The sequence below is a fragment of the Myodes glareolus genome, chromosome 2 (assembly GCF_982192425.1).
Source record: "Myodes glareolus chromosome 2, mMyoGla1.1, whole genome shotgun sequence".
NCBI classification, from domain to species: domain Eukaryota; kingdom Metazoa; phylum Chordata; class Mammalia; order Rodentia; family Cricetidae; genus Myodes; species Myodes glareolus.
In genome coordinates this window covers 74,337,009-74,363,567 of record NC_142027.1, presented here as the reverse complement: position 1 = coordinate 74,363,567, position 26,559 = coordinate 74,337,009, and the positions used below count along the sequence as shown (strand labels likewise).

General features: G+C 41.5%; 1 protein-coding gene across 6 annotated transcripts in view; it reads left to right on the top strand.

Annotated features, from left to right (window-relative positions):
- Positions 1–26,559, top strand: part of Il1rap (interleukin 1 receptor accessory protein) — a 139,159-nt gene that overhangs the window by 25,432 nt on the left and 87,168 nt on the right. For all 6 annotated transcript variants that reach the window (XR_015736680.1, XR_015736681.1, XM_087901787.1 and 3 more), the window contains one exon: positions 18,153–18,217. Coding sequence is in view for 4 of the 6 variants with exons in the window: in XM_087901787.1 (XP_087757913.1) it covers positions 18,153–18,217 (65 nt within the window). In the remaining 2 variants the exon portion in view is untranslated. The remainder of the gene's footprint in view (positions 1–18,152; positions 18,218–26,559) is intronic.

Here is a 26,559-nt window from a genome sequence, read left to right as displayed (position 1 = left end):
GTATGTGTACATACATGTGTGGGTGTGAATTCATATGTGTGCCCACGCATGTGAAGGTCAGAGATCAACATCAAGTATTTTCTTCAGAGAAGGTCTTTTACTGGGTCCAGGGTCTTGCTGACTTGACGAGGGTAGTATTAGAATTCCTTCCCTAAGAGAGACAAAAGAGACATCTACTTCTCCTTCTAAGGTCCCAGTGACAAAGTGACATTCAATTCAACCAAAGTTCTCTTTTGGGAACCACTGAGTTTGTTAGGGTGGGGACCTTAAAGTAGATACACTGGATTGTCTGATGACTTCTCCGTGGTCTTGTAAATAGAGCCCTCTTCCTGGTCGTTTCCTGCCTATTGTGTCCAGCCCAGCAGTCCCACGCAGCTAGTGCCAAAGTGCATGGTGCTGGTTGAGAGGAGTGACTGGCTACTCCAGTGAAGGTCCTGGGACCCTCCCTATCCCTTCCTTCTGCAGGGGAAAGTTGAGTCAGCCAGTCCAGCTTTGATGATCCTTTGTAAGCAGACTCAACTGAACTCCTGATAATGGTAGCTAGTTGGCTAACAGGATAGTCCTGTAGGACAAGGCAGACTTCGAGTAAGTTCCAGAGACCACTTTTTGCTGCCTCCCAGTGCTGGAATTACAGCACATGCCAACCTGGCTTTGTGTTGATTTCATCTGGTTACTAGTAGACTGAATTCAGGTCTTCAGGGATGGGTGGTGTACTGGTTGGTTTTTTTTTGTCTAGCTGGCATTGGCTGGAAAGAGGAACTCTCCGCTGAGAGATCACCCCTATCAGGTTGGCCTGCAGGAAAGTCTGGGGGTCATTTTCTTGAGAAATGACTGTGTCATCCCTGGCCAGGGGGTCCTTAGGTATTTCAGAGAGTAGGCTGAGCAAGCCACGGAGAGAAAACTAGTAGTCAGTGGTTCTCCGCAGCCTCCGCTTCAGGAACCTCTAGGTTCCTGATTTGACTTCCCTTCAGGATGGCCTCTCATCTGTAAGCGGAAATAAACCCTGTCCTCCCCAGGTGGCTTTGGTCTTGGTGTTTCAACACAGGAAAAGAAATTGAACTTTGGATGAGTGGCAAGAACTTCATTGACTGCCTTTTATCTCCCTGACCCACATTTTTGGTTCACACCTCCATGATGAAATCAGTATTTTTTTTATTCATAAGCATTTTTAATTATTACTATTCTTGATAAATGATATGAATATACTAATCACCATTTTAAGTCTGCTGTTCTGTAGAAATAGGGACATTGATGCTATTCCAAAGCTCTGTCTACTCCATCTAGCACAATCCATCTCCAGAGGTGGGTCGCCTCTGCCAATCGAAACTGTGCCCCAATAACACCAATTTCCCATTCTCCGCCATTCGCGGCCACTGGCAACTATTGTTACTAACATTTTGAATTTTCTGGTAAAAACTGCCCTCCAGATTTCCATATCCTGCCTGTGGGCAATAAGTAGAGGGTTGTGTTTCTCTGGATTTGAAAGGCAAAGGTGTTTTCTTGGGAAGCTGGGAAAAAGAACTCCGAAGCATTTGCCTGTCTTGCCTCCACTTATGTGGGTGCTGCCACCCTAATTACCAGTAGTGTAAGCTTGTGCACCCACTCAGAGGCGTCTCATCTCTGCTCCTCCATTACTGTAAAGGGATGGAAAAGCTTTCCTGCTGGAGTTTATGTTTCCTTATAATTTCGTCATTTTGCTAACATAGTCTTGGCAGTCGCTATGACCTTCACTTCAGTGAATCTTTGCCTTTTTAAATTGATCTTTTGGTATATTTTGTGAAATATAGGAAACCAATATCAGGGACTTCCTTCATGTGCTAGGTTTCTTGCCTAGAGTGGGCACTGATGAGAGCAAGGTGAAGATCCAGGGCAGACAATCTGCTGGCCTCAGGGAGCCTTACTTAAAGCCAAGCTCTGCCGTTTGATTGCTGTGATAGCCTGAATTAGACACTTCACCTTTTTGCACCTAATTTCATCATCTGTAAAACAGGAAAATTATAATATTCTCTTCTGAATGAGCTGTGTGAATATCAAGTAGCATGCGACGTGAAAAGAGTCCCTGCACTCTGCCAAAGCAGGAGTTATTTCTGCTCAGCGAGGCAGTGAGGCATACAGTAGCCATAGTGTTCCTGATGTTCTATGACCTGGTGTTCTGCCCTGGCGTACCCCTGAGTGGGCCCATAATCTCCCCACTCTTTGCTGTCCATTCGTTCTTGACCTCTACAGAATTTGGAGGACAGCCTGAAGGAATTCATGGGGTTTCTGGTAGAGTCTCCTCCTCCTTTCTAAAAACTTAGCTTCTTTCGTAAACCTTTGGGCAGGTTGAAGAACAGTTAGGCAGAGTCATCCATGGAAACACACAGGAAGGAGGGAAGCATCTGCTCTCTGCACAGTGTCATCATGCTCGGGGGATTTCACCCTGACCCCAAGATAATGAATGAATCAGACACCGGGAATCCAAATTAAGCAACATTCAGGCCTTAGTCCCAGGAGTTCCCAGTATGTCCTCTCAGATAAGAGATCTCTGAGTGACTCTTGCACAATGTCATCATGCACATGCTAAGTGCCAAGGGGTCCATTTTGACATATAACTAACGTGCATTCTGTTGAAGACAGCTAACAACCCAACCGTATTTTATCGACTGCAGTTTGATCAATTTTAGGGAGGAATACCTGAATGGGAGCCAGGGAAACTGGTGAGATGAGAGTATGCATGCTGACTATGTAGAAAGCAAACGAAAGAATTACAGTGTTTCCCTGTACTGAGGAATAAGCTCTAGAACCGCTGTCTCCAGATGACCAGTCGTTCAATCAACAGCTCAAATATTCTGTATGTACCGGGCTTCATGTGAGACCTCAGGAGACAACCATGACCCAGGACTAAACCTGTCTCCAAGAATCAGAGCAGCGCAAATGTGCATAGCTAGCTGTGGTGTGATAGAAGTGTTTCATGTCTGGAGCTCTCGGGAAGTATAGTAGAAAGTACAAGAAGAAATCACGTTCTATAGGTAGAAACAGGGCCCCTCACGGAAGGTATAGTTCCGATACTAGTTCTCGGACGACTGATGGCATTTGTAAACGTGCAGAGGGGAGTGAAGAGCGTCCTCGACAGAAGAGACCATTACAAGGGAACGAAGGTCCAGGGTGCTATGCGCTGCTCTCTCTACATGTACCTGCAGTGGAAACTGGGGCTGAAGAGAGTTTCAGAAAAGAATTGGAAAGAGCTCTTGCCAAGGCTTGGAGGATCTGGAATGTCATGCGAAGGACATCTGGGAAATAGCATTACGATGTTCTGTGTGGGGGAAAAAAACGGCTTTGGACTTTGTCATCAGTCACCCCTGATGCCTTACATAAGCCTTCTACAAGCTTCTCTCTTGCGTTGTGATAAATATCTCTTCCTCGGGATTTAGAGGACAAGATTTTGGTTGGTTTTTCATGCATTCCTGGATGGGAGAATATTTGAACATGAAAACTATCAGGTTTAGGACCAGCCCGACGAGTAACCCCAGTTTCTTTCTCTTTTTCAAAATGACATGGCAATTAGTAGGGCCACCTGGGTTTCCCACCACGCATTGGTGTCATAGGATAATCCTCGCTGCTGTCTGTTTTTCTGATTCTGTTGTCTCGTGTTTGGACTTGACAGTGGTTTCATAGCATCCGCATGCTGGAATGGGAGCCTGGTCCCTTCCCCCCAGCTATACTGGCAAAGCATCATACCTACCCCTACCAGCATGGCTTGTGTCTCATGCTCTCCACTTTCCTGAGCTGCTGGTGGGAATGATTTAGCAAAAGATAAAATTGACTTGAAGTTCTCTTTGCTTTTTTCACCAATTAGGAATTCATGACCCTTACTTTAACACCCCGCCTCCAAATACAATAAGCTAGTTTTGTGCCTCATGGGAGAATTTATAGGTACTTTCTAAACTTGGTCTATTCGGGGATTGTTTCAAGCAGTCAAAAGCCTCAGTTTTTCTAAAGGAAGGCCAGTTAGCATTTCTAACCTCTACCAAGGACCCTAATGTTTGGAGATATTATAGAAAGGAAATCATTGCAGTCGGCTACGATTGAGGAATACTGTGATTCATTCCTAAGCAATTTTGTTTCATAATATACATTAACATTTTAAAAGGTCCCAAGAAGACCTGCAGAAAAAGAGGGCTTCTTAACTTAAGACTTCACCTATGATGTATAGTGTATACCTAAAATGCAGGCATCGCACTGATCCATGACTTCATTCGGTAGAAGCCCAGATGGAACAGTATGTGACCAATAGCGGTTCTATCATAATTTAAGAGTAACATATCCAGAGTTTGAGTTTACTTCAAATAAACGCTTGAAGCATCCAGAGTTTAGTAGCTGTATTCATTAGGAATATATATGTTGAATTGGTCCTGTCTTTCTGCTTCGATTTACATGAGGGTATTTTTGATGAATGTAGCTGAATGAACCTTTAACATCCTGTCTGTGTTAATGGAGTTGCTGCACCTGATATTCTTTTCCTACATGTGATATTATTTTCGTGCATGCAAAGCAACACCAAAGCGGAGAGAAATAATAAGACATTCCTTTTGACCGTGGAATGCCAGTGCTGCTGAACCTGTAGGGTTATTGCAGAGTGAGATTAATTATGCAGATCTGCCACCCTAGGCTTTGGAGTGTAAGTACCCTGTTGTAATTCACTGCGGGATCACTCACGTAGCCAGCATATTGATATGATTGTTATTCCAGCAAGGTTTCCTCTGCCCCTAGACAATTACAGACCTCTCACCAGCGTCTCTCATTGACTTCTTGTTTAAAATTCCCAGGGCCATGGCAGGCACGCAGGTCCTTCTGTTGGAGACAGTGGCAAATCAATGGCACGGAGCAATGTGGGATTTTCCTTGGGACATGATGAATGCACAGATTGTTTGCTAAGCAGAAGGCAGACATTCACATTCCAGTTGAAAATGGTGTCTTTGTGACTTCCTGTCTTCGACACCAACTTTTCCAGTAATGACAAGAGCAAATAGGGAGCGTCCCTGCAGAATGGAAGATCCCAAGCTTTGGTGTCAAGGGATTTGGGTTCGAGCACAGGCTTCCCCATTTATCCTTAGTGGAACTTTGGGGAAACCAGTGGTTTTGTAGAATAGGCTCAGTATTAAATGGCAGTCTCGTGAAAGTCTGAAGGGGTTTAAATGTGTTTCTTTATGAAGAAAGCGGCGTCAGACAAAGTGTTCTAAAACCACTTTTTTTTGTTAATGGATATAAATTCCTCTTGTAAATGACTAGTTTTATTCTGATACAAGTGACTTCTATGGTCCCATGGCTTGAGAAATGTCCTGTCAGCTCCTATCAGCACTTGTATTGCTATCTGGGGCAGAATGTAGTACCCGAGCCTTGATATGAGTGGCAGCCCCAAGGCGTGCCTGTCCTTGGGATATACAGAACGAAATTCCCACTCCCCATCTACAAGCCTGCAAGAATAGATGCATTGAAATTAGCATTTCAGTACCTTTTCCTTTGCCTTCTAGGATCATTGGTTACAAAAAAAAAAGTATGGCATGTTTTGGGTGACAGTTTTGTCTGGAATGCCTTTGTTTATGCACGGTTGTATTTTCAGTGTGCTACCTGCTTTCAGAGTACACCTGAATTCTATCTCTGAGGAAGTCTCTACTACTTCATCTCGGGGTTGAAGCACCTTTCTATCATCCAACAAACAGGCCCCAGTCTCCCTTGCCTATTACACTGCAGCCGATGCCTTCCTTACAGTATACCAGTGTGCTCTTTGCACTGGGTATATGCTCATAATAGCATAAGAAAACACAATTAAATGTCACTTAAGGACTGATAGCAAATACTCTTTAAGACACTCTATATATTTATATCTAATATACATGTTAGCTGTTATAATTCCATCAATAAACACATAAAGTAGGGACTTTAATCTCCCAATTTTGTGGTTGATTATAACTAATTAAAGTCAATTTTAATCAATTATAATCAGTCATATTTAAGGTGGAGATTCTCTCTGCTAGGATGTTAGCTCCTGGGTGCCTGAGAACTGATAACATTTCGGCTGCCTTTAGCACTTGGCATAGGAACTCCATATTGTAGGCATTCACTCATGCTAGTAATCAGTTTGCAGTGGAATAAAAGCTCCCCCTGCCCTGCAATATTATGGTGTAGCCACAAGATTCTCATCTTGTACATGTTTTGTCTTTCTGTGCAGTTTGATTCTCTAAGTTGTTTAAAACCTCACATTAACCACTACTTGGATACCTCTCTGCGAGGGAGGCCAGTGAAGTGTTAAGTAGCTGTATGGTGAAGGTACGGCCTAACTGTTGAAATTAGTGTCGCGAGTGTTCAGTGGTTAGGAGATCATGACATGACAGCACTGTAAAATTCCAGCTTATTTTCACTATTATACAAGGTAGACTGCATGGCATTACTTTCTGTGTATGCAATAAGCTCACCAGATATCCAGTGCTGGAGAAATGAAATGCGACGAGGAAGCCCCTCCCCCGCCCCTCCTCTCAGTGTGATTTGGTGGACTGAGGTCACAGCCCAGACTCGGGGACTGGTGGGTGTACATTGCCATCTGTCAGGATGGTCCTGGTGTCCAAAACCTAGTGAAAGAAGCCATAGAATTTTCTCACTGGGGACACAGACATCCTCAGTGTTAGTCCCGAAGCAGATTCTCTTTAACGCTTTAGACACGGAGACTGGGTATCGTCTTTAAACCTTGCTATTCTCACCCTCTTTCAAATTGCCTTCTGCAAGTTTGCATCAAGACAAGGAATATTACTTTTGCATTTCAGGGACAGGACTGGGGATATGGATGGGAAAGGATGCTGAGCAGACTGTTTTCTCCTGTGCCCTGACAAAACGAGCATAGAAGGCACTGTGCTTCCCAGTTGGCACCATGTCAGCCTGGGTTATGCTAAGTCCTCCCTGAAGGTTCTGGCTTAACTCTTGACTTTAACTCTTCCTAATAAAGCTAGTGGTAGAAGCTGAGACACATAGACAATAAAAATTCATGGCTAAGTTCACAGAGTGAATAAGAACAGTCAGAGCTGGGATCCAGGATTGTTCTACTTTTTCTCTTGTAATTGAGGATGGGATATCTCTTGGTGTTACTTGATTTGACAGAGTAAGGGAGGCCCATCTAGGGCCCTCAGGCAATGGACAAGAGGGTGTAGTTTGATCAATTGTCTCTAGCAAGCTAGTCATTGTTTTGATAGGGAAACACTATGAGAAAGTACTGTGTGAAAGGATGATGCACGTTGACTCCCAAGATCCATTCAAGTATGGTTGCCATGGAAACATAGGGACGTACTCTGTGAAAGCATGATGCACATTGGCGTCCAAGATTCATTCAAGTATGGCGACTGTGGGCAAGTTTATTTCACAGGCAGAAGATCTTGACAAGACTCATAGGATTCTCCAGGAGGTTGACAACTCACAATGAACCTGTAGGTAGGTGTACAAAACGGAATATTGATGTCTCACCATTTATGGGGCTATTTCATGAAGATTAACATGGTCCTATAGTACTTTTCAAAGTAAAGATTTCTATCCTGTATTATTGATAAAAATACCAGGGTCTATAGTACTTGTCTAGCATATCCAATGTTGCCCAGTTAAAAAGTGACCAATAAGAAATTAAGAAGTTGATTGTCCTGATTTAGGAGGTTCTCTCTCTCTCTCTCTCTCTCTCTCTCTCTCTCTCTCTCTCTCTCTCTCTCTCACACACACACACACACACACACACACACACACACACACACATTTAATTGTGTAACAGTTTTAGATTGTATCCTGTGGGCACAAATTTGGAGTCCCACTTTGAAAGAGGAAAGCCTGAACACAATAGACCAGGGCAGAACTATCGTGAAGCACTCTGAAAAGTCTGAACACCTACTCTGAGCTTTTAGAAAGAGGACAGTTTATTTCCAGAAAAAGAACAGGGAAAGGTTGAAAAGGAGCGGAGAGGCACGCACGAGGCTGAGGACAGTTAGATTCATTTCATTTCAGCGTCAAGTGGGAAGGCGGCTGTGTCTTCAGGAGCCAGCATTGATCTCTCAATGATGGCTTGCTGTCTTCTTTCCTTCCACAGTTAGATGCTTTATTGTCTGTGTCTGTGTTTCCACTGAGACCCAGATATTTATTTTGCATATGAAGGAGTTCATGGTCAAATAAACTTGGATAATATTTTATTAAACAAAGCTAACTATGATATTTACTTCACAGATTGTCTCAAGACACTAAAATGTCATTAGGAGTCATGAACCCTAAGTTTTGCTTGACAGTCTTCCAAAGTATTCACTAAAAATTGCCTCATAGATCTCAACATGATTTTGGTGGCATTTGTAATGAAGTTGAACATTACATTCTTGTTCTTTTGTTTATATATTTTCCCTTTCTTTCCTTTTTCTGTATGTGATCTTGGTTCCCAAGCTGTGCGGTTCCTCATTATGGCAACAGTACCCTTCTTATTTCTCACTGCTGTGAAAAAAATGTCTGATGACTGCAACTTAAGAAAGGGAAGGTTTATTTTGTCTCACACACTTGTGACATGGTCTGTCTAGGTGAGGGAGCCTGAGGCAGTCTGTAGTAAGGAAAGCGGAGGAGAATGAATGTTGGTGTGCCCCACGCTTTCTCCTTTATATTAAGTTCTATTCAGGGGCCGTGGCTCATGGACCAGTGCAACAACACTGCTCACATTTAGGGTAGGTCTTCTCAGAGAAATCCAATCTTAAAACCCTGTTACAAACATGGCAAGAGATTTGTCTCCTGGTTGAAGCTAGGCCTCGTCAAGTTGATAAACAACGTTAACCATCACTGGGTTTATCTCTGTAATGATTTGAAGCAGGAGCTCAATAAATAACTTTTGGACTTGAAGAGAATGTGATATTGTAGACTGGGAAGGTAGACTGTGGGGGTCTTTTAAGCACGGGTCTATGAAAATGTAGCTACAGTTTCTCCACTTCAGCCTTTTTGGAATGGTTTCTAGAGGTACCTCTCTCTGGAGAGTTTTACAGGCAGGACCGTGTTCTGTACCCTATTCCTGTGAATTAGAGAGGTTATTGGTAGTCATGTCTTGACGTGAAATCTAAGTAGCAGAAACCCTCAGATGGCTGAGAAGCTCTCTGTGCTGGGAAAAGAAATTAATTTCCTAACCCAGAAGTGATTGGCTGCTAATCCTAAGGTGACATGGCTGCTCTGTGTCGGTGGTGGCAATAATTCCACCTCATTCCCTACTTGAACTTCAGGTGGCATCATGGCACCCAAGTGAGCTGGTTTCTCCCCTCTACGTGCATATGATTAGAAACGTTTGATGTAGGAGGTTTCCAGCCTGGGAGCTTCTGTTTGTCAGAGAATTTTACCTTTCATAAGAACAGGATAACATCTATTCTTCCTTGTTCTTCTTAAACATTTGCTGAGTGCATTAGAAGGAATGCCAGGGCATAGCCTCCTTTCAAAGATAAGTAAAGCAGACTTCCTTAATAATAAAAGATGTTTATAGTGTTTGGCATTTAAATAATACCTGTAAATAGAAAGGTGCTCCCCCGCCCTGATTTAGTAAAATCATTTTTTTCCAAGTTCAAATTTCATTTTAGAGAATACCAGTGCAGTCTTGGCTTTCTGCATGTGTGAATATTCAACCTGAACCTTGACCATTGCCTTTGAAGTATTTTAGAATCACTAAACTAAACTCGAGCCCAGTACATCCATGAATAAGACATCAAGCATTGTTCTCTTGTACCCAGCAGTTGACTGTGAGTGAGGCCCTAATAACTTGAGTTCTGGCAGAAAATATTCAAGGACGTTTTTGTTATAGACCTATGTAGATGGCTCCCCGATTCCAGGTGTTGCCCCGTGTCATCTCACTGGACAGGCTAATGCTATGTAGATGATGCCCCGGTTCCAGGTGTAGCACCTGTCTTCTCACAGGAGAGGCTAATGCTTGCCTCTCGTTGCTGACAACTACTTTCCCACTTGGACGATGCTACGTTCCCTCAGGAGCACTCAAAGATGTCCCTCAACAAATAAGGGTGCAAAACGTCGATGTTTACCAGCTGCCAGCCTCAGTGTCCCTACAATGAAGTTTTAGTCTTTGGAGTGTCTGCACACTGCAAACAAGTCACATAAAGCCCTCTCAACCTTGCTTGGGAGTGTCCGTGGACTTCTTGCCCACTAGTCTGAAATTCTGGACAATGATCAGGTCCCCGTTCTTCTGAAGTGGACACCTTTCGCCAGTTGTTTGCTCCTCCCCTCTTCTCTCAGGGTGTCCAGGGTTACATACTCAAACCAACAAGCCCAGATCTAGCATTGTGTTAAGTTCCTCTCTCACCTTCACTCAGAGCAAACCTACTTTTGCTCTCTGTGTGACAGAGATGAGCCCTCGTGGCGATGTGTCCTCCCTCACCTCTCAGAACACGTTGTTATTCAAAATGTTAAAGCCTGACATGAAGGCCTTCTGCTCACATTCTATTCCAAGCTTCAGAAGATGGCAGGTGGTGTATTATATCTGTCCTCTCAAAGTTCCCAGGGTTTTGAAGCTCTGGGGAAAGAGTGTGCTAATGTTTTCTGGTCTGACCTTCGACCCTGATGTTTCACCGGGAAAGGTTAGTAGCACTGGCTCGGTGAGTTTCAAGTTGAGGACAGTTCATTGATCTCTCTCTTTACATCTACTGCTGGACTTTTCTGGAACATTCAGTACTTAATGATCAGACTGTTATTTTGAAAGTGAATATTGAAAATAGAAACTAATATATTTCAGTTAAAATGACTTTCACTAAGTCTAAAGAACCTCACAAATCTTTGATCAGTTTTTAGAAAAGAATCATGTAACTTAAAGTGTATTTCAGTAAGAATATAATACAATTGACTTTTTTTGAAGCACAGTTCTATGAATGTGATAGTTACCATCAATTACTGACTTCAGGCTTGGAGGCAGGTCTCTATGCCTATGCAGGATTGCCATGATTAAGGTTAACCTCTGAAAATGTCTGTAAGGGGTTATATGTTTTAAAGATGTGTTTGTTATGATTGCATGTGTGCGCGATGAATGTGTGGGCTTATGCGCCACAGTGTGTGAGTGTGATGTCAGAGGGCAACATTGCGGAGTCCGGTCTCCCTTTCCACACTTGTGTGGGTGCTGGAGGCTGGACTCACGTGGTCATGTCCCTCTCATCAAGTGGCAACTGCCTTTCACTTCTGAGGCGTCCCAGTGGCCCATGAGCTTCTACTTATCAAGTCAAGCAGTGTGGGAAAACTCGTCTTAAGTGTGGGTTGGGGCCATTTTCTCAGCAGAGTATTCTGGACTGTGTTAGGTGGAGAAGGCAAGCTGAGCCCGCCTTTAACATTTTCTGGACTGCAGATGTGGTGTACTATGGGTAGCTGCTTGAGTTCCTAATGCCTTGACTTCCCTGCATGATAGACTGTAAGCTCATCCTGTGAACCCAAATAGACTCTTTTTCCCATACATTGCTCACCGTCAGGGGATTTTATCACAGTGATGGGAATGAAACTAAGACAATGGATTTTAGCTTGTGTCCTCGACCCCAGAGCCATCGCCCATGATCAGGATGTTCAAGTGATTCATGCTACTGAACAGCTCCTTTATAATATACTGTTTTACCACCTCAACCCTCAATGACTGGTCCTGGTCATACCAGTTCTATCTTTTTGAGAATCTCATGTCAATGGAATCATGCAGTGTGTAGCCCATTCAGAATGGCTTCTTTCATCCAGCAGAATTCCTTTGAAGTGCCCCCAAGTTACTTAACATACACTAACTAATGCTCATTGCTTCGGAATGCCGAATAGTATTCTTTTCTTTGCATGATCCAAAGCTCGCCGGTCAGTTCATATATCGAGTGACATTTGAGTTGTTTGCAGGTTTAAGCAATTAATGGTGCACTACAGATTTTCATATACAGATTGTGTGTGTGTTTGTGTGTGTGTGTGTGTGTGTGTGTATGTGTGTGTGTGTGTGTGTGCAAAGATTTTATTTATAATGGAGGAAAGGCCTGAGAGTGAAATTGTGAGGAGTCATATAGCAGGATTGATGGTTAACTTCACAAGAATCTGCCACACTGTGTTACAGTCCGGACTCCCTCAGCAGGACGCTTCGGCTACTTTCTACCTTTTTTAGCCACAGGTATTTCGAGTTTTGTTTTAATGTTAGCTATTCTGACAAGTGGTACTGATGGTTTTAATTTATGTTCCCCTAATGGGCAATGATCTTAAACAATCTTTGTCATGTTTATTTTCCTACTGCATATTGTGTTAGGTAAACTCAAAGCCTTAATATTTCAAGAATAGGTTGTTGACTGTGTTATGCCTTTAACTTCATTATTATTGTTTTTTAAAAAATTGTTTCTTATCACGGGGTCCTGCTCCTTTCTTCCGTGCCAATCTTCCATGTAAATCATCTTTCTGTATCTAAAGCTCTTTTTGACATTCTGGTTGGAATTAACTAAACCTGTTAGTAAGCTTGGGAAAAATCAGTGTCTTCTCAATGAAAGAGTATAAGAGCCTAGGTTGAGAAGGCCAGTTGAAACAAACAGTATCTTACGAGTATGACAGGACAGCTATACTCAAGAACTTACAGCAGCTATGGATCTCTGCATAGGAACAAGCAAACCAACATTCCAGCAAGAAGAGGGAAGTAATTCATGAGCCCCTGGCCATAACTGAGAAGTTATGGACAGTTGATGGGTTCTGGGACGAGATAGTTATCCTCAATCCTAGATCGTAGAAGATTAGCCATGATGCAGCCTCTAGTGGATTGTCTCACACTGAGGAGCGTATAGGAGGTAGAAATTAGAGTATATGATTTACTAAAATAGCAAACGTTATTTAAAAAAGAAAAAAAAACCATGAAGCAGAGGGTGGATCATCTGGGAGGTGTTGGGGGCAGACTTGGTATTGAATGTGATCAAAATAGGTTCTTAAAGCATGAGTAAAACAGAGGGGAAATCTCTGGACTCAAACAGATAAACAAAGAAATAACTACAAGACACCAAGACGTTACATAATTTTTGTGAGCCAGAAGGACAGAGGCAGAGCAATGCACTTGTTTTTTTTTTGTTGTTTGCTCTTGTAAGATTAGCATCTAGGTGTTATCAAAGCTGTACTCCTCTAGAAGCTCTAGAGATGAACACATTTTCATACCCTCAGTATTCAAAGGACTAATCAGGATATATTTTATTTTAGCTAAATAATGTAAGTTTGTGTCTTTCAAGATGTCGGTTCATTGCTTCTATGTTATCTAATTTATATGCCCAAGTTTACTGAGCTGTCTTATATGTTTAATTTTTCTCTGCTCAATGGACATATCGTTCGTGCCTGCTTTATGTATGTTCTGTCTCTTCTTGCTTTACCAGGCTAGAGGTACATCACTTTCACCCCTCTTTTCTGAAAGCCCGTTTTACTTTTCCCCCTCTGTTTTTACCCAATTTAAAATATTTTGATCTCTGTTTGTTATATTTTTTTCTTTGTATGTTTGCTTTGTGTTTTGTTTCTTAGTTTGCTTGTCTTTTTGCTGCTGGGATCTTAAGATAGACTTTCAAACTGCACACTTTATAGCATTCTTTCTAGCGCAGTGCATTTCTTACAATATATTGTTTTCTAAGCACAGAGTTGGTATATGATATTTCAAACTCAATTCTGTTCTCCCTTGGAGATTTTCTTTTGACCCATGAATTATTTAGAACTTTATTACTCACCTTTGAAGATTTTTTCCCCTTTAATTCTCTGTTTTTATGTCTCATCAGACACTATGGTTAAGGACTGTCTTCTCATTTCATTTAAAGATCTCATGGTTTGATTGGTCACACATGCTATGACCTACCTGGGTGAATGTCCTCTGTGTACTTAAATAGATTACTCAGTTGTTTGTGCTTTCGAGTCCTCAGAGCACTGCCCTTTTTTGTGTTTGTGTGCTAAGGCTTTGTTGCTAAGAAGAACAGGGCAGAGCACACTTCTTTCATATTACCTTTAATGAGTGCCTTTCATGTTAGTTTGTCGGGAAGTTTGCTTATTTGTAAATAATGGTTCCTGAAATTATCTCACGGAGATCCTCTTACAGGTCAAAAGTATCTGTGAGGCCATATAAGGTGAATGAAAACCGATCTTCCTTCCTTAATAAACATTATTCTCCTATTTTTTTTTTGTATAAAATGAGGTAGAGGTTTGCTTGTCATGCCTCAGATGTGTTCATGGAAACATGAACCTATTCAGGTTTCCCTGTAATTTAGAGAGTGGAAAGGGAGAACATGGATGGACTTATGCACATAGCATAGGACTGAGGGAAGTGTGTTGGTAGCAGTATTCACCTTGCATGGGTTTGGACATCTAAGATTTGTGCTTTGGTGGTAGTGGCCAATTTTTCTGTGGTTAGATCATTTAACCACAGAATGAGAGTCATGCCCATTGGAGGCTTATCCAACTTACAGGAAGACCTTATAGGAAACACGGTAAGATTTTTGGGAAGGAAAACTGACAGAGGCCAGACTGACTGAAATCTTAGTGAGAATTCAGGGGTGATCATTCTGTGAGCATACAATTATACATAGAGTCAAATCAGAAAATAATTACTCCATGGCTTAGGGAAATGGCATTGTGCAGATGGAAATCTGAGCAAATGCATGACAAGCAGCCTTGGGGCAGCAAACTGAGGATGCTGGTCCAGGGAGAGAATCCACGATGGTCTTCTCAAAGCCTAGGAGATCCAGGGCTAGGAGAATCCAAGAGAATGTGGCCAAGGAAGTTACTCATACAGAGATAGGTATACAAGTAGTGAGCAGAAAGTAAATCCTTGATAACATTTTTATGCCTATGTAGAATTAAACATGTATTTGAAACTGCTTGCTAAATAATATAAACATCCAAGTTTGTATATTAAGAAATAATGACACCGATCATCAGAGTAGTACTGGTAGTAAGTAAAGTGGGTAACAGGAAAGGTTGTCTAGGAATATAGGTAGGTCTCTATTATCTGAAGCAAGAGCAGGATCTGATAGACACCACCACTGTTAGGTAAAACTAACTATAATTCAGACACTGAATCCTTGAGTTAGTAGACAGTTCCCCTGTCTTCTGCCAATTTCTCCATCTCCGATTCAGTGCCGTTTTCTACTCTAAGAACCCAGAACTAAAAGCGTATTCCTCTTGTTTCAATAACAAAATTCCAAGGCTGAATGCAAGCCAGTATTAAATGGATCATCACCTTTTAAAGGGGGTCAGGCCAGCCAGCCATCTTCCACTAACCTTGGTACCTTTAGTCTGTCAAAACATGCTGCACAAGCCAATTTCTGTTTTGTAGGCTTGATGTTTTATTCATCACAGGGCAAGGTTGACCCTGGATTTGTGTTTGAACAAAGGTTATCTTTGGATTAGCTCTCTGTTGGTGACCTGACTCTGCTCCATCCTGCATAATCCAGTCACTCTTGGGAATATCAATTAAGGTCCTCAATCACACTAATTAGCATGTCTTCTACGTGTTGCTCTAGACATCCAGCAACTTACAAACAGGGAAAAGGTAAAATCCAAAGAGGGGTGTGTGTGTGTGTGTGTGTGTGTGTGTGTGTGAGAGAGAGAGAGAGAGAGAGAGTTTGTGTGTGTGTGTGTATGTGTGTGTGTGTGTGTGTGTGTGTGTGTGTGTAATAGCCAAAAGCAATAAGGAAGGTCAGAATACTTTAATAGAGCTGAGCAGTGGGGCTGAAACCGCTGTGCTCGGAATCAGCAGTGCAAAATCTTACTGCTCACGCTGACAAGGATTGATGCAGAATTATTAATTACTTTTATTAATGACTTGGGTGAGGACATAGGTGGCATGCTGAGCAAGTGTGTCAAAGACAAAAAAAAAACCCAGCAGGAGAGCAATTACTGTGTGATGAACTCAGGATCCAATATGACTCCAAGACAGAATTTAGTGGCCGAATTCTTCTTCCCCTTCGTGTGTGGCAGAGTGACTTCCCTAAGGCATAAGCTGATCAGTCCTCTGTCATTGTAGCACTCCTCCACTCAGAAGACATCAGTTCTCTTGTTTGCTGTGGAAGTTAAATCACATGGCTTTAGCCTGCCCTTCACCGTGTTGGCATTTTCTATTCCTGGCCCTTTCAGATTTCCAACAATTATCTATAGTTCTTTTTCCAGTACCCTGTTCTTGAGTCTAAAGGAATTATTATTAGATTATTGTATATTTGTGTCTGGTAGTTTCTTTATCTGTAACTGTTATTCTCCAAGAGCCCCATTCCCCCCATATTTTCCTTCTGCCTCAGTTCCCAATAACCACCCTGTTTTTGCTCATTATGAAAGAGTCTTCATAGAGTTCAGTCTTCCCAGTCTTTGGCTGGAGAAATCTCTCTTTTTTAATTTTATTTATTTTTTATTTTTTTGCTCATATTCAATTGTATTGATTGGTTGCTTTCTTTTACCATTTATTGACTTTGTACTGCAGTTTATTCTTTTGGTGCATATTTTAAGTTCCCATAAGATTCTTACTACTATACCCTCTGTCTGATAAATCATATTTTCTGGTCTGTCTGCATGTGTGTCTTTTATACATAGTTAAAGACATCGAGGTGGTTTTCATGGATTTATTTACAGCAGAAAAGCAGTCTCATAAAAGGCCCTGTTTTATGCAAGCCAAAATATACTGCAATTGGATTGTTGTAACTTATTAAACAATTAATAAATAAAAATTATTAAAATTTCAGTAATACTTTTAGGAGGAAGATGGTATTGTGGCTCAAGCCCTGGGTATTGAATATGTTATGGAAGTGCTATACCACCATGCTCACTCTCCAGCCTTCAAAGTACTTTATTGAATGAATGAGTGATGGATGGACACAGCTAAATTTTAAGATAATGTTGTGAGGATTGGAAAGCAGTTGTTCAGAAAGAAAAATAGCAATTGATATTTGAGATGAAATGTTTTCATGCGATACCTCTTGTGGGAAACTCACCTGTGAGTTTTATATAGGTAAGGTAAAGAAGAAACTGATTGTCTGTTGCTATGATCAGTGTTGGGGGTAGTAATTTGCATTTTGTGTTAGGATCTACAACACAGCCTATGGTGTTTGGGTGATTTCAATTCATACCCTTTATTTCCATGTAGTACTCTTAAACGTGGCCCATTTTGATGGTTTATGTCATACTGTCAAGTATTCATTTTTGGCCGTTTTAGGTATGTGGTTCCCTGCACTTGATGAGAGTTTAAAAATAAAATTTTAAAAAATCTGATCTCCATTGTTTTCTAGAAGTGTGATGTTGACAAGTTCCCAGATGTCTCCAAGCATGTTTGCATGAGTGCTTTCATCAACCAGAAGGCAGAAGTCATGAGCCTGGAATGTCTGAGTCATTCCATATTTCTGTATTTATAACCCCGCAGACATTTCCCCATTGGTCAGGCAGGTCCAGAGGACTAAAGAAAGATGTACTTTACAGCACTGTTAAATCCTCTGCATTAAAGACCTCACAACCATATATGGGAGCAGGATCTTGCTAGTAGACAGTTCCTGTTGGTTATCATTAGGAAGCTAAAGATCATAGAGATTACTGCCCTGTCGTTTGTCTTTTCTGTGCATAAGCCCGGGCAGGAGCTTTCAATATTTCCCAGAGATACAAATTCTGTGTGACTGACTGCAGGCTCTGTCTGAATCCAGGCCCTCTAGATTTTTAATTTGTCATTAAGATGGAAAAGTACCTGATCATAACATATTTCCTGCTGAGGCTAGACAAGGGAACTTAAAGAAGGGTAAGAGGGTCACATTCATCTGCCAGAAGTGTGAGTCCAGGTCAAAGAATCCAGATGAACTTTTTTTTTTAAAGTGTACCAGTTATAGTTCATGGATTAGCAGAGAGTTTGAGAGCCTCACAGCTGGAATGAAATGGTGCCTGGATCACTTTCTAGTCAAGGGATTCCAGTTATGTTATTAAAACTTGTTTGAGTTTATCAACATGTAATTCGGGGATTCAAAGGCAAATGACAATGTGAAACAAAATTCACCAATTTTGTTGTTGGTTCTGACAATAAAACTTGTTAATATTGTGAAACCCTTGGGATTGTTCTGGACCTCTAGTTAGCATGAATTGCCAGTGATTATTAAGACTCTCCGGGGAAGAACTACCCTCCCTTACCTTTCTATTTATGTTGACAGGATGGGACTACTATGGTGCTTGATGAGTCTGTCCTTTTATGGGATCCTGCAGAGTCATGCCTCAGGTGAGTGTGTGGCGCTTATTAAATAATTGAAATTAGGATAACATCCAGGATCATGTGTCCTCTCTTTCTCATGGGGAACTTAAGAGAACACAATGTTGGTTTTATTCTGTGCTCTTCTGTAGTTGCGCGGAATGAGTTATCTGCAAGAGCAATAGAATTTGGGGACGAGGGGAACTAGAACACTTAGGAAAAGAGCTGATTTGTATAAACACAGGGGAAATCTCAACTCCATACCCTCCAGCATATTCCTCCTTCTTCTTACCTTAAATCCTATGGAGGAAATAGCAGGAATCTAGCAAGACCTAGTTTCCAAACTTGTACCAGCACCAAAGAAGACTCATTCATAAGCAGTCCAGGGGGATGCTAAAAACCAAACCAAATCGATGCTTTCAATCAAACTGCATCTAAACTACATAGGCAACATAGGATTTGCTGGTAGGTTCTTTCTTTCTTTGGATATGACTTTGCAAGAGGATACAACCAAGATATTTAGTGAGTTTGAGTAACTAAACTTAGTAACCATGGTCCTAGATCCCACGTAAGCAGAGGTATGAGGCTGGGTGTTCCAAAGCCCATCTTTTGATGCCTCCTCTCATCTCTAAATTGCTTCTAATCATCACCCAGGTTTGCTCTACCTAGTGAACATATAATTGCAGACTGTTTTATTTTTTTGATTCATCAAATTTTTATAAAAAAAATCTTGCACATAGGACTGAAATAGTCTGTCATTTTCATATATTTCTTTGATTTAGCCTCATGATTGAAAAAGAAAATACCTAAAAGCACAGGTTCTTTGGTTTTTACACAGGGACCCCAGGGATCCTAATTTTAATAACGATCCCTACGTATAATTCCTATGAACACCATGGGCTGCACTTTGACTATCATTGCTTTAATGGCTATTCTCTTTGAGAACCCTTTGGAAGTGTTAAATCAGCATTATGTAACCATGACCCCTGTGTTCTGCAATATGTACCTTCAACTCTTCTTCACTTGGCATGAATTTCAGCCCTCCTACCATCCTGATCATCGTTGCTGGGTGCATTTCAGTTTTTCTATGCCACTCAGAGCATTGTATTAGAAACCAAAAATAACTCTAAAGACAGGGTGTAACTAGGACAGAGTACAGCTGAAAGAACAGATCATATCTAAACTTGTGGGGCCCTGTGGGACTTCACAGAGGAAAGGCTGTATTTTAACCAGGCCTGCGATTCAACTGGGATGTGCTAGCGTACAGCTGAGCCACACGAATATGCCGGCATCTATTGGGTATCTGTTTGATTGGAGGGAACTTGGTGTAGTGATTCTTAAATATGGTGATGAAAACCCCAGACTATAATTTATTTTCATTTGACTTAGTCCTGATTGACTGTCATCTTCTCGCAGAGGCTTTCCTTGACCGTTTGAAGTTAAAATGGCCCTGCCCATCACTCTTCTGTACCCCATTAGCATTGCTTTGGCATCTCCCATCATCTGCTAACACCCCATCAGCGCACTTCACTCACTGTACCACTTTCCTGTCATTTGCCTTTGAACCTCTTCTTAGCCTCTCTTCCCCTGCCATTTTTTTCTTTCCAACCTTCTTCCCTCTCCCCCTCTCCCTTCTCTTTCTTCTTCTTTCTCCTTTCCTCTATGACCACCCCTCTCTGTATTTTAAGGTACTTGAAGGCATAGATTTATTCATTTTTTCCCTAAACTCTTGGAAACCCCTCTACTCAAATTGGACAGTTTCCTGTTGGCCCTCTTTAAAGCCACACTAATGATTCCCATTAGAGCGTCAAGTGCCACACCTGAAAGTCAAACTGAGCGCCAACCATCGCCACTGCTGTGGAGAGATCAAAGCTTCCAGAAGCTTGTGAGGTCAGCTGCCTGCCCAGTTGTCCTGGCGGAGCTGCTTTTCTGAGCGACCTTTATGTGTTCACCCAAAGATCCCCTTTTTCCCCCCAAGGTTGTGGGTATGTGCACTTTCTCCCCAGGAACTGTGACTCATAATTCTATCAGGGGAAGCTGCCCGCTTGAATAAGATGAGTTCTCATACCAGCCCCATTGAGTCACCATGGGAGAGGAAACATGTTGTAATCCCCTCGGCCCATCTGGCACACACTCATGCCTTCCTTATGAAGAGGTGTATTGTGTCTGTGTCTGTGCCGCACTTCCTCATTGGAGGGACAGCAACAAAGAGGAAGCGTTGTTGACAAAAATGAAAGGGGCAACTGGCTCTGGGGATAAAAGGGATCATGGCGACCTTGAGAGATCAGTCAATGCCGTAGCATGAAGGCATCACCGTGGACAGGGATGGGATGTGGACGGACACACTGATTGGTCTTCCAGGAGGCTCTCTGTGCACCAGTTTCTCCTCTTATTGGAAGCACACAGTAACATAAGCAACAAAGCGCAGAGTACTCTAGAGTACTCTATATTCTCAGGACACAAGTCAGGGATTTGGCACTCTGGACCCCAAATTCACTGTCCTACAGTGAGGTTCCTGCACAGTGAAGTAGCCTTCAAGGTAGAAAATCCTGATTTCAGAATGTGGTCTCCTGGTAGGTGAACTCTGCTTTCTTCATACCTTCAAAAACTGAGGAAGAAATGTTTTCATTCTAATAATAATAGTAACCACAACACTAATAAAAACAAGCATAATTAAAGCTTGGATAATTACGTTAGTGACAACATAATTAAACATGGTCATCTTAGAAGTAATATAACTCCTTTACATTAAAAGCAGTTTACACTTTACACACTCAGGATCACTTGGCTCTCATACAAGATCATGGCTGTTGTAGCTCCCTCCTTTCCAATAGAGACTCAAGTCCCATGTGGCTAAATAAATTAAGTCCACACAGCTAGTGTTCAGCATAACTGCAGTCTCCTCTCATGCTTCAGTTCCTAAGGCTCCTGTTGTTCTTGTTAAATACAGTTAGCTTGGGCTCCACCAGAATATAAACGATGCACAGAGAAGGCTGTGATGCGAAGAGTAGTGGGATACCATTGCGAGGGGGTCCCTCGCTCATGACTGAAGAACTGCCTGCTGGTTTCTGTGCAGTCCACTTAAGCAGTTACGTCTTTACCCTTCCCTCCAGACCATTTTCTTTAGATGGAAAAAAAATCACTGTGATGCTCATTTCCAACCTCAGCATTTTCCTCCTAGCTTGTTAGAGCTCTCGGCATTCCCACTATGGGCTGGAAGGAGTTCCCGCTTACAGGGATTCAAAGGGAAACTGTCACTTCGTCTGGTCACTCTTCTTTGGTTTGTTCCCCTTAGCTGCATGGTAGAAAGCTGAACTGCTAAAGCTGCCTCAGAGTAGGAAGAAATATTTGGTTGAACCCTTTGACTCCAGGTTTGGAGAGAAACTGAAAATAGCGTCCAGGGTGGTGAACTTGAAAATTTTACTATATCAAAATTATTTTTATGTAGATCTTATTAAAAATAGGTAATGCATTATCTCCCCAAAATTTGTGGACACACTCAAGATGTATGGAAGTGTATTTTTTGTTTCAAAGTCAACACAGATAATGATGGCTCACATACAAGGCTAAATTTGCACCCATGTCCTTGAAAGAGGAACTACAGCCTTGTAATTGATGAAAGAATCTAGAAGTTGACCAATGTGCAGCATGTAGCTCACGGAGATGCTCTTGGGAGGAGATCTGCTTGTCTTCACCCCTGAGCACCAGACTCCAGGGGATATTGCTATGCCTGGCTTTGCCTGTGGGCGCTAGAGATTTGAACTCAGATTTTCTTGTTTTCTAGCAAGTGCTCTGACCCCGCCCCACAGCACATATCCCTAGCTCCCTCATCTTTTCTTTATATGGCATTGTCATCCTAGGACCTTGTTCTGGAAACGGAAGTCACATTCACTTTATTAAGTTTTATTGAAATTTATGGTCTGATGATTTGTAGGGCATGACGTACACAGTATGAAATAAGTAAGTGGAAACCCTGTGGTTTCCTAACGATTGAGACATGGGTTCAAGTTCTGAGAGTTATTCCGTGAGCTGTTTGACGCTGTTAAGAATTACATCACCACTTCCTGTCACTGTGCTCTTCCTTACCTCAGTGGTTAAGATTACTGGCTACTCCTCTAGAGGACCTGGTTCCTAACACACACAGGGCGACACACAACAATCTCTGATTCTAGTTCCAGGGACTCTGACCCACCTCTTCTCGTCTCTGCAGACACTGTGCACACATGCTGTTCACAGACATAGGTGCAGCCCAAAGGCCTAAACATGCAAGTAGATAAATAAGATTTGAAGGTAATAAATGAGCAAACTAAAACCAAAGTCAATCAACTAGCCAAAGCAGTAGTAGATCCCAACCAGATTATTACTCACTTTCTCTCCTTTCTCTCTCTCTCTCTCTCTCTCTCTCTCTCTCTCTCTCTCTCTCTCTCTCTCTTTCTCTCTCTCTCTCTCCCTCCCCCCTCTTTGTGTGTGTGTGTGTGTGTGTGTATGTGTGTCTATACACACACATCCATCATAGGGCAGGTATATAAAGATCAGAGGACATCTCTCTGCATAAATTCTCTCCCAAGATCTGAGGAGCAAGCTCAGAATGACAGGTCCACACACCACTGCCTCTGCCTGCTCAGCCATGTCTTCTACACACTTTCTTTGTTTTAAATTAAAGAATACTATATATCATGGGCACACCTGGGATATATATTTCTTATCTAATTAATCAGTCTTTAATAACAATTATATCAATGACTTTAATTGTGAAGATCATGGGTTTGATCATTTTTATATGGTTGAGTCCAATGTGAAAATGGGGTGATACTTCTTTGAAGGAAATTAAAGTATATTTTCCAAGATTAAAAAAAAAAAGAACCTAAGCACTAGATTCGGTGCCACAAGGACACAGAGAAACTCTCAAACCTTTCAGAATGCCCGAGAAAGAATTTTTTTATTGTCTTATGGTTTCATACATATTAATGATAAATTCTGATTATATTCACCCTCTGTTTCTCTCTGGCACCCCCTTTCCTTTCCCGTCATTTTCCCACTTAGTCCCCCAGCTAAACTTTTAGAGAAAATGATATGCCCTCTTCAGCAGCTATGGACAGTCACTGGCTCCTCAGGAGGGCGTCTGTGGCTGTCTTCCATTCAAGTCAGAAGGACCCTATCTTGTATGGGGATCTGTAGTTGTGTGTGTTCATGATTGTAATGGGGAAGACGCCTCAGCTGAGAATGCTGTCGTGTGAAGCATCCATGAAGCAAGTGTGAAGCCATGCTAATGAGCCCAGAGATTCAGCTCAGTGAGTACAGTACTTACCTCGCAAGCATGAAGCCCTAAATTTGATCCCCTGTGCCACATAAAATAACCATGGTGGATCATGCGTGTAATCCTACTACTTAAGGTAGGGGCAAAGAGTTCAGAATTTCAAGGTCATCCTTGGTTACTTAGCAGCACTGAGATTTGAGGCAAGCTTGGGCTACATGAGACTGTTTAAGTCATAAACAAACAACCGGAACTGAAAAGATATATTGGGAAGCGAAGTGTGTGCTTTTGAAAGCTTTGTTTTAGTGTCTTTGGGACATGTTAGGGTCACTGTCCTCATGAATTTAGAGCAACTGTAGCTACTACCTGCACAAGATCAAGCCAGGCAACGTTCTAACACAGAGAGGGAAGAGCTTCGTGAGGGGCAGTCTCTAACGGAGAAGCTATGTCCAGTCCACACCTCTCAGAGAGTCAGTTCTTCTAGACTCCTGGTAGGTCACCAAGACACAGTGGATCACTGCTCCATACCTATGACCATATAGGCGGCGTAACTTGGAGCCAGTGAGCTGTAGTAAAACCAAACCCAAACCAAAGAGAACATGAAGTTGTGGCTTGGTAGGGAGGTGAGATGGATCTGAGAGAAGTTAGGGAGAAGAGCAGGAGGTAAACGTAATAAAAATATGCTGTCCAAAATTTTCAAATAAGTATTTTTTTTAAAAAACTCTGTTTTCTTTCTGGAGGGCCATATAGTATTTTTACATTAAAAATTATTTGAAGAGCCAGTGGTTGGCTGCTTTGCTTTTCTGGTCTTCAGGTTGAACCCCAATTTGTCTCTGGGTTTCTGTTATTCATGCATCAGATTATTTTGGCTGTACAAGTTTACACTCTCACGAGCAGCAGATGCATGCTTCCCTTACTCTACCTCCTCAGCCGCATGAGCTGTCACTTTTGATCTTAGTCATTCTGACAGCTGTAAGGTGGAACCCTGAAGAAGTTTTGATTGGCATTTCCCTGATGATTAAGGATGTTGAACATTTCCTGAGTGTTTCTCAGTCATTTGAGTTTCCCCATTAGAGAATTCTCTGTTTAGATCTGTTCCCTGTTTTGAATTGGGTTATTTATTTATTTATTTATATTTATTTATTTATTCATATTTATTTATTTATTTTTTGCTATCTAGTTGGAGTTCTTTGTATATTTTGGATATTAGCCCTCTATCAGGTGTCCAGGTGGTGAAAATCTTTCCTACTCTGTAGGCTTAATTGATCTTGTCTGAATGATGGGGTCTTTTGTCAGGCAGATGCTTTTCAGTCTCATTTATTAATTGTGGAAATAGTGTTTGCATTGTTGGTGTTCCGTTCAGAAAGTCTTTTCTTTTTCCTGTGAATGACTTCAAGGCTATTCCTTACTTTCTTTTTTCTCGGGTTCTCTGTACCTGGTTTTGTGTTGAGATATTTGATTCATTTGGAGTTGATATTTTTGGCAGGGTGATAAGTATGTATCTATATGCATTCTTCTACATGCAGATATCAAGTTTGACCAGCATCATTTGTTGAAGATGCTATCTTTTTCCCAGTGTGTGTTTCTGGCTTCTTTATGAAAATGCAGTCGTCAATGGGTATGTGGATTTATGACTAGGTCTTCAGTTTGATTCCATTGACTGATAAATTTCACTGATTTGTACTAATATCTTGTTATTTTATTACTACAGCTCTGTAGTAAATCTTGAAGTTGGAGATATTGATATCTTCCATAGTTCTTTTATTATTCAGGATTGTTTGTGGCTAATCTGGGTCTTTTATGGTTCCATATGAAGCTGAAAAAATTCCTTCCAAGATCTGTGAAGAATTGTGTTGGAATTTTGATGGGGATTACATTGAATCTGTAGATTGCTTTTGGTAGGATGGCCATTTTTACTAAATTAATTCTATTGATCCATGAGCATAGGAGCCATTTCCATTTTCTTATATCTTGAATTCTTCTTCAATGTTTTTATTGTTATTTAAAAATAAATATTTTTATTATTTAAGACAAAATTATTACTTTGATAAATTTATTTTTTTAAAGTTACAAATAGGTAATAAAATCATCAGGCACCAAAAACTGACCAGACATATAATATTCTTAATTCCCTGCAATGATTCTTTCAACTTTTTCCAGAAATTCAATTTGCTACCAGACTCAAAGACCTCGTTTTACACAAGGTTGCATTTTCAAACACTCTGCATTCAAATGTACTTGTGACATTCAGTCCTGTCTCTGCTGCCCACGGCTGCACATACTGAACACTTCGTTTCTATGCAATTTTGTTCAAACATTTAGAGAATGCATGAAGAATATCATTCCATTTTATTCTTAGTCCTAAAGGTCATTTGGAGTTAGAGAATTCCACCCCATCTCTAAAGTTTGCCTGAGAGCAGATCTCACCCCTCCTTTATGTCCGGGCTGCGTTTGTATTTTGAAACACTTGGCTACTTATTTTCAAATTCCATTTACTTCCTATGGATGACTATTACGTAGACTTAGAAGAGAATTGAGTGCCCTACTTGATTGGTTTGACGCTTACTCTGCAAATAAAGAGCGTCTGTGTCCCAGTGATAATTTTATGTTTGGAAAAATGACTTGATTCTTTCCTCCTATGACCATGTTAGTTATAAGAAACCCCGGTTTTTGGAGGGAGGTTACAAGTGCCTATGGTTGTAGATGGGAAGGCTGGGTTCATAAGAATGGTTGTGCCCTTTAAATTGCCATGACTTCCATCTTCTCTCCGCTTTCTGCAGAGTGGTCTGGGAGGTATCTCCCCCATTGCAATCCATTTGGAAGCTCCCAGGCTTAGCTTTAGTGGTAACTTGCTGCCAGACCTGTTTCTGCCTGTTTCTATTATATGGTTTAAAACTTTTCTTTTCATTTTAACTGATTAAATTCTTCAGGGAACAAAACAGATTTACACCCAAAGCAACAACATGATTCTTGCACTTTGTGTTTGAAAGACATAGAAAATAGATGCATTAAAAAAATGAAGGAACCACAACCCTTACATCCTAGTATCTGCTGTACAACCCCCCAGGAGCCAGTGTTCAGAATTGCCTTTCTTTGCCTTCCTGCTTGAGTGGCTAAA